The 9,349-nt window shown below is 38.7% G+C and overlaps 1 protein-coding gene across 1 annotated transcript; it reads left to right on the top strand.

The window, feature by feature from the left end:
• The first annotated feature begins 650 nt into the window (after window positions 1-650).
• Window positions 651-2,378, top strand: LOC114656582 (tigger transposable element-derived protein 1-like). Its single transcript, XM_028808222.2, has one exon. The coding sequence runs from the start codon at window positions 651-653 to the stop codon at window positions 2,376-2,378; it is 1,728 nt and encodes a 575-aa protein (XP_028664055.2).
• Window positions 2,379-9,349: the final 6,971 nt, after the last annotated feature.

The following is a 9,349-nucleotide window of genomic DNA, read 5'->3' as shown; positions in this document are numbered from 1 at the left end:
AATACACTAATTCTAAACTTGGGTATATCTACAGTGAAAATTATGATCTTTCATTTGATACACATACTAAACATGTATCTAGAGTAGCCTTCATTTTACTTAAGAAATATTGCAAAACTTAGATTATGTTAGCATTCCATGATGCTAAATAACTTTTCTGTGCTTTTATTACTTCTACATGGATCACCATAAGGCTTTGTGGCTGATAACAGACTTAATTTAATTCAAAATACAGTGGCTGAAGAGCTTACAAGGGCCTGGAAATATGCACAGTATATATCACCCCTGTTTTGCTTTCTTTACATTTTCTTTCTGCAAATTTTATATTTCGTATTGAATTATTAGGTACTGGTGATCACCTGTATCACTTTGCATAGTTAAGATTAACAATACAGTAGAACCTCGGTTAGAGAACGCCTTTGATGACGAACAATTCGGATAACGACCAATAATTTCACTAAAAATTTGCCTCCGATAGCGAACAAAATTTCGGATAGCGACGCACACGCGACCAGCGGACAGCGGCCAGCTTCCCATCTTCCTTTGCGCTCGAGACACGGTTACGAACAGACGTTCATTATCTTTATCGGTGTGCATCCTTCTTATTTAGTGATTTTGTTGCTTTATTTAATAATATATAGCCCTCAATCATGGCTCCAAAGAAGATTAAGAAAGCTGGTAGCAGTGCAGTAATAAGGCAGCGGCCAACAATTGAATTGAAAAAAGAAATTATTGCCAAGTATGAACGAGGCATGCATGTGTCGGATATCGCAAGAGAATACGGCATATCAAAGTCGACAATCTCGACGATTTTAAAGAAAAAGGAGCAGGTTAAAGAAGCTAATGTGTCAAAAGGAATGACTATTATAACAAAGCAAAGGCCTCAAATAATAGACGAAGTAGAAAAGTTGTTGCTTGTGTATATAAATGAAAAACAGTTAGAAGGTGCTAGCATCAGTGAGGCATTCATTAGTGAGAAGGCGCTGCAAATCTACGAAGATTTGAAGAAGAAAACCCCACAGACAAGTGCTTTGAGTGATTTTGTTTTCAAAGCCAGTCGAGGCTGGTTTGAAAAATTTAAGCACAGAACAGGCATCCACAGCATCATAAGGCATGGGGAAGCAGCTAGTTCCGACAAGGCAGGGGCCGAGAAGTTCATCCTAGAATTCAAAAAAATCATAGAAGAAGAAAGTTACGTCCCGCAACAGGTATTTAATGCGGATGAAACAGGCCTGTTTTGGAAGAAGATGCCGAATAAAACGTACATAACGAAGGAAGAGAAAGCATTGCCAGGGCACAAGCCTATGAAAGATAGGCTAACTCTTCTATTGTGCGGTAACGCCAGTGGGGATTTTAAGCTGAAGCCGCTGTTAGTCTACCATTCGGACAATCCAAGAGTATTTAAGAAGCATAATGTAATAAAACAGAAATTGCCTGTTATGTGGAGGTCTAATTCTAAAGCTTGGGTGACCCGCCAATTTTTTGTCGAGTGGGTGACCGAAGTTTTTGCCCCGGCTGTGAAAGAATACCTAGAGAAGAACAACCTTCCCCTCAAATGCCTTCTCCTGCTGGATAATGCTCCAGCACATCCTCCAAACATCGACGAGTACTTAGAAGAAGAGTTCGACTTTATTCAAGTTCGTTATCTGCCACCGAACACAACCCCATTGCTGCAGCCCATGGATCAACAGGTCATTTCAAACTTCAAGAAATTGTACACGAAAGCCTTATTCAGAAAGTGCTTCGATATAACGAACGATACCAACTTAACTCTGAAGGAATTTTGGAAGAATCATTTCAACATTTTGAATTGTGTTCATCTTATTGATAATGCATGGAACCAAGTGACCTACCGTAATATGAATGCAGGATGGAGGAAACTCTGGCCAGACTGTGTTCCAGAGCGAGATTTTGAAGGATTCGAACCAGAAATTGTTGATGAAATTGTTTCCCTGGGCCAAAGCACGGGGTTGGAGGTGGATAATAACGATGTTGAAGAACTTGTGGAGGAGCACAGTAATGAACTCACTACTGAAGAGTTGCAGCACCTTCAGGCTGAGCAAGAAAAGAATTTGGCTGAGGATATGTCTTCGGAGGGGGAAGAGGAAGGGAAGGAGGAAGTCCCAAGTTCAGTGATTAAAGAAATGTGTGCTAAGTGGGGGGAATTGCAATTGTTTGTAGAAAAATCTTTCCCAAACAGTGCGGTAGGCAGTAGGAGCCTGAACATGTTCAATGATAATGTGATGTCGTATTATCGAAAAGTGCTACAAAAAAGGCAGAAGCAACAGACACTGGATAAGTTTTTTTCTTCAACCTCAAAGCGACAGAGGACATCCCCCGATGTTCTCATGGAGGGGGATTCCCCCTCTAAGCAGTAATTCCACCCCTTCCTCCCCACACCTCCATAAAAAAAAAAAAGCATAAAAATAAAAAAAAAGTGTTTTGTAAATTAGTTTCGTAAAATAAAGTTATGTACAGTAAACAGTAAAATGTGTTTACGTATTAAAGTTACCCAGTGCTATTGTTTTCTGCCATACGTAGCGTATCTGTCATATGCCCTCCCTCCTCTGCGTTGACCTTCCCTTTGCTGTCGTAATCGCCTCACTAGAAAGGTAAGATTCCACATTTTTTTTTTTATTCCATGCTGTAGTGTCATTTCTTTAGTTTTTAGTTACAGAATTATGTTATGTGCTTATTCATAGTGCTATTGTTTTCTGCCATACGTAGCATTTCTGTCATATGCCCCCCCTCCTCTGCCGTGACCCTCCCTTTGCTGTCGTAATCGCCTCACTAGAAAGGTAAGATTCCACATTTTTTTTTTATTCCATGCTGTAGTGTCATTTCTTTAGTTTTTAGTTACAGAATTATGTTATGTGCTTATTCATAATGATTTTGTTCCTACACATTGCATTTTCAGTCGGTCATAGCCAAGCCTACCAATGCTACCATCCATCCATCCATTGTCTCCCGCTTATCCGAGGTCGGGTCGCGGGGGCAGCAGCTTGAGCAGAGATGCCCAGACTTCCCTCTCCCCGGCCACTTCTTCTAGCTCTTCCGGGAGAATCCCAAGGCGTTCCCAGGCCAGTCGAGAGACATAGTCCCTCCAGCGTGTCCTGGGTCTTCCCCGGGGCCTCCTCCCGGTTGGACGTGCCTGGAACACCTCACCAGGGAGGCGTCCAGGAGGCATCCTGATCGGATGCCCGAGCCACCTCATCTGACTCCTCTCGATGCGGAGGAGCAGCAGCTCTACTCTGAGCCCCTCCCGGATGACTGAGCTTCTCACCCTATCTTTAAGGGAAAGCCCAGACACCCTGCGGAGGAAACTCATTTCAGCCGCTTGTATTCGCGATCTCGTTCTTTCGGTCACTACCCATAGCTCATGACCATAGGTGAGGGTAGGAACATAGATCGACTGGTAAATTGAGAGCTTCGCCTTGCAGCTCAGCTCCTTTTTCACCACGACAGACCGATGCAACGCCCGCATTACTGCGGATGCCGCACCGATCCGCCTGTCGATCTCACGCTCCATTCTTCCCTCACTCGTGAACAAGACTCTGAGATACTTGAACTCCTCCACTTGGGGCAGGATCTCGCTACCAACCCTGAGAGGGCACTCCAGTCAAAACGATAAGTTTTCCTATGTTTTCTTATGTTTAAATGCTTTCTTTAATGTTTTTATTTTTATTTAACATCATTTGTACTGTATTATAACTGTTCCCATTTAAAAAAACATACCTATATAGCCTGTAACTTTCATATATTAGCGAGTCAACAGGGGCTAGGAACCAATTATTTCTATTTCCTTTATTCCTTATGGAGAAAATTGTTTCGGATAGCAACCATTTCGGATAACGACCCACTTTTCGGAACGGATTGTGGTCGTTATCCGAGGTATTACTGTATTTGAAAAAAATAAGTGTTCATAAATGTTCTCTAATTTTGATCACCAATTTGTGTGTACATGTAATATTTAAAACAATGAGGTTGATATTAATTACGTTTTAAGTTTCTAAGCATTGCAAATTTTTTTTTAATTAATTCAAGTGTATATTCTAAATATTTAAGTTATTCACATGCAAAATGCAGTCACACTAATATTGATAAACAACACATGCCTACTTTAAGAAGCTGTGCTTGTATTCTGCTTACATCAAGATTTTCTTACTCTACCTAATTATCAGCACATATTGGATATTTACATTTGTATGTGAAAGACTTGTTTACTTGTATCTTCAGGCACATGGATACTAATTAAAATCAAGGTTAATTTATAGGGATGTCATTGAGAGGACTACAAGTAATGGACATTCTTTTGTAACTTGCAGAAGGTGATATGAATCAATTTCAATTTCAGAATCTTCCACAGCAGTTGGTTGGGTCAGTGGATTGTAGAGTATTCATGTTGATGGTGAGAAAATCAAAGAAACTTATTTTTTAGGTTGGGAATACTTTAGAACCACTATAAATAAATTGCAATAAGTAGAGTGTGCACTGTACTGTATGCAAATAGATTAAATATTAATTTGAAATAATTCTTTTGTGTGCTCCACAATATGCTCTGCACTTTGTCTTGAATGCGCCATTTGACTTCACAGCTGTAAGCTTTCACTTATGTCTCTGATTATTTGTTAATATGTTACTGGTTTTAATGTTCTTTGTTTTTTTCCCTCTGCATGGCAGTGTGATTTACCCTTGATCAGGAGGTGGTGGTGCTTTATTCTATTGGAGAATTTTGCTGTTGGAAGGTATCTCTCTCTCTCTCTCTGTGTGGCTAATGTGTGAATATTTCGTACAGGACAAAGGTGTTCACTAAAGGTGAGGAGGTATATATGTAATATCTAATATTATTTAAATAGGCATGTAGAAATACATGTTTTGTTTAATTCTCTTTGTGGTCTTTATCTAAAGGAACCACTAATAAAAAAGGACCTCCACACTGCAGTAAAATGGTTGCGCCAACATAGACAGTTGTTCAGAGGTGCCGTGTCTGAGCACCATTTTCTGGAGATGGAGGAGGAGGACCAAAGCCGAGCTCTCCAGGACATCATCGATGTAGTCGAAACTAAGATTTAATTTTGGCAAAAGAACCCTTTTTATTTATTTTTCAGTTTAGGGATGATATGGAACTTTTCACTCAGGAATGTCGGGATAAAATGAAACTTAAAGTAAACTGCATATTTAATGAATCAGTATAATTATTGTCTGTTGCTACATTGATTGTTACTTGTATTTTATTGTGCATTAATACTCTGTTGATTTCAGTTTATAATACTTTGATTTTTCTGTGTTCCTTTGATGGTGGGTAGTTTTTGAAAATAAACAATTTATCTGCAAGACTTTTTTGGGTCTGCTGCTCATTTTGAAATATTGATATTAGTTCTTCTTACTTATGTTAGTATTTTTAAAGCCCACTTAGTGCTATCTAAAGGCTCTTTTAAAATAATTTAAAAAAATATTTCATCACAGAACAAACACGAAAATTAGTAAAAATGTCTCCTTTTGTAGTGTTTTTTTGAGGGTTTCCTTGGAGAACAGAACATTATTTTGGTACAGCAGTGAAAGATTTGAGGTCTTGGACATTATGAAGACGCTGCTGTGCAATAATGTAATTTTATGGTTTTATAAGTCACTACACACATTACTGAAGTACACTCAATGATAGTTTTAGATAGCCTCACACTTCAGTCCTTCACAAATACAGTAGTTTACAAACATCGTATTTTAATTTCTCTTTGAGATGCATGCAAGATAATTGTGTTGAATCTCACTTTATTATTACATTTTTTCTACGTATGTACTATTGAGGGACTTTTTTTTTTTAATCAGATGGTCACTTTATTTTAACAAGCAATGTAAATAACCTGTTTACTCTTTACTCTCAGATCACATTCTGTGTGTTTATCAAGCAGAACTTTTCATTTTCTACACAATACTGTAATAACTGTACAGTTCACTCAGTGAGACACACAAACATTCACTATGCATATACACACTACAGGTACTGTCATTGGTTCCTCTGTGGATTGGACTGTTGAATCAACACAATGGCTGTACATGCTGGGGTCTTTGGCACATGTCGTCCCAGTAGCATGTGAGGCGTCACCAATGGTTTACCCTGCTCCTCAAGATGGCTCTGTCTCCTTCTCCCTGTTCCAGTCTCGGTTCAAGGTTGTCCAGATGACAAAAGTATTTTTTATGAGATGTTCAACATGTTGAAAAAATTGCCTGTGGCCAGCATCCAGTGTAATGTTTTGTCTAAATTCTCCGCTCCTCTATTTGTAGCATTATAGTCCATTATCATTTCTGGCCATGGCATCTCCTATCCCTGTGCAAGTCACATTGTCCACCAAGGATGTGTCATTTGTTTAGACAAACGTGAAGGTCTTCACTGGCCTATTCTGTGTGGCCAGTAGTTGAGATGGGAGCTCTGGCTTATTTTTCCTTATTGTGCTAAGCATTGTTACCTTCATCTTGAGGAGCTCCAGTCCCAGTTTGTGTAAAAGTTACTGCATATGGCATTGTGGCCATGCAGCTTATGTCATGTCCAGGGTAACCCTCACTCCTTAATTTCTCACAGGATTTCCTCCATCTGACTTCCCTTTGTTAATGAAATGACATCCTCTGCTCTTCTGTATCTCTGTGCTTCCCCTTGAGCAAGTTATTCGTAGCTTTGGTCTGGGTTATCATTTTTATGCAGATGATGCTTAGATCTATTTCAGTGTTAAAAGTGACTCTTCATCACAGCTTTCTCAGCTCGCAACTTGCCTCAGTGGAATTAAAGTAAAATTAAAACCTGAACAGAGCAAAACTCTTTAAAATAAAATTGCAACATAACTGAACTCCTGCAAAGTGGCACTAAAGTGCAACTTAAGAAAACAAGCTCCTCTTCAACCATTCTGGGTGATGATCTCATTAGATGTTCTTTTACTGCAAAGAATCTCGGTGTCACTTTGATTCCTCCTTTTCTTATTTCACCCATGTAAGCCATATTAAGAAACTTCCACCTGTGTCACCTTTCTTATGTTTGCTCATTCCTGTCCTTTTCTAATGGTGAGAATCTTGTCCCTGCTTTTATCACATCCAGCATTGATTATTGTAAGTCACTACTGGCAGGTGCCACTTCTAATCTTATATCACAGCTCCAGCTGATTCAAAACTCAACTGCAAGAGTCCTGACATGGACCACCAACAGCGAGCACATCCCAGCCATACTGAGAAAAGTGCTATATAAATGTAATGAATTATTATTATTATTATTATCCTGCTGCACCTTCACTGCTCCCTGTGTCTTACAGGATTGAATGTCAAATTCTGTTATTGACCTGCCCACTAAGGTCCTCTCATTCTGTGCTCCACACTAACCTGCACTCTGTGGGTGACAGCAGGGCCTTCAGCTGTATATAGTGCCCTGACTGTGGAATGACCTCCCAAAATTAATGACATCAGCTGACTCCATTCATTTGTTTTTAACTCATTTGTTTAAGAAGACATTAAACAGACCTGACATTCTGCCCCTTCTTTCAGTTTACCCCCTCCACCTGTCCAGGTACTCGGGTTTTGCATTATCACAAATGATGTTATTTGTTCAAAAATTTGTTGTAGTATTATATGTTGTATTTTAGTCTGGATTATTGTCTTTTATTCTATTTGAATGTTTTGTATATCCTGTATTTATCTTTATTTAGTGGAGATATTTGTAGCCAATGTTATATAGGTCTTGTTGTTCTTTCTGAATTTTTGGCATAGGAAGGGTGCTATATAAATAAATTAGGTTTATTAATAGTATTTTTTTGGTGACTTATAATAATAAGTGACAAAAATTAGGGCAGTTCTATGTAAGGCAATTAATATATAGCATAATTCAGTGTATAACATGTATTGCCGTTTTCTTCACATACATGTTTAAAAATATTAGATTGGCTAAAATGTTTATTCTAAATTGATTTAGAACAATATTGCATGCATGCATAGTACATTTTAAAAAATGTAATCACTTTTATTATTAACATTTTACTAAAATCTAACATGGTGCAAACATTGTAATTATATTGTATATTTCGTTTCATGAATGTAAACAAAAAACTATTTTCAAATAACACAAATCTTAACGATTTTAATTTTGTCAACATGTTAAATGGTTCCCACAGACCCGAACACAACGTAAATGTTAATAGTGTATTTCACAGAAACGGTCCGTATTGTTTAGTTTAATGTATGACACGACGTGATGGCAGAAACCCTCCGAACTTCACAAGGATGTGTATTATTTAGTTTGTTGTACTGTTTTTCCTTCTCAGTTTTATCATTTAATTTCTGAACGGGTCTTTGACCCGACGTTACTTTTCTGGGCTTTGCCGAGACATGCCGAAACTTTCCAAAAGTTATCTTCCGATTCTCCGTCCTCAAACTGTGATGACATCAGTTCTGACTTGGAGAAGACTTACTTGCCGAGACCAGCCGAAACCTTCTGAAAGTAATGTTACGAAGTCAGTCCTAAAACATCACTTCCAGGTCTACAACTGCGGGTCTACAACTGTGAGTCTGAAACTGCGGTGACGTATGGTGCTGTGGCTCTGCAAGTGGATAGTATTGGAGAATGGGCCAATCTGCCACCCTGTCTACCTCATGCACCTATCCAGGTAGACGCTAGCGCGTTCACAGCACGTGCCGCGACACGCCACCAGGGGTCTCTAACTCTAGTCCAGGGGCCTCATGTATAAATGGTGTGTACGCACAAAAATGTTGCAAACTCCCGTTTCCAAGCTCAAATTGCTATGTATAAAACCTAAACTTGGCGTAAAGCCACGCATATTTTCACGCCAGCTAAATGCTTAGCGTACGTAATTTCTCCACTTGGTTTTGCAAACTCGTGGCACCCAGCATCAAAGCACTGATTTTGTTCAAGTGTGGTTTCCCTTTATTTTTTAGATCCACATCCCAGATACGGCTTTATCAAATATATTGAAATTAACCGCATATTGTTTATTAGTTTAAGGCATCTGATTGTAATTAACCTGTAACAATATAATGGTCCACAGAATGGCCAAACCATTCCAAATACCATAGCTGCTTTAGGATTGTCGAAAACTGGAGCGCAGATGGAGAACAACAAAGCTACATGTCTTTCAAATTGCATGGACAGAGAGTGTTAATAAATATAAAAAAGCCCTCTTTAAAGCTTGGTCAGAATATTATTCTACATTAGTAGATAGCAATAATAAAAATCCTCGGGTACTGTTTAGAACAGTGGCTAAATTAACAAATGGAAATTCAGATCAACAGTGCAAAATACCAACAGACATTAGCAGTACAGACTTCATGAACTTCTTCAATGAGAAAATTAAAAATA

This window comes from Erpetoichthys calabaricus, chromosome 6, assembly GCF_900747795.2.
Source record: "Erpetoichthys calabaricus chromosome 6, fErpCal1.3, whole genome shotgun sequence".
Lineage (NCBI taxonomy): Eukaryota > Metazoa > Chordata > Cladistia > Polypteriformes > Polypteridae > Erpetoichthys > Erpetoichthys calabaricus.
The sequence above is the reverse complement of the archived record's forward strand: the minus strand, read 5'-3'. Positions and strand labels throughout refer to the sequence as shown.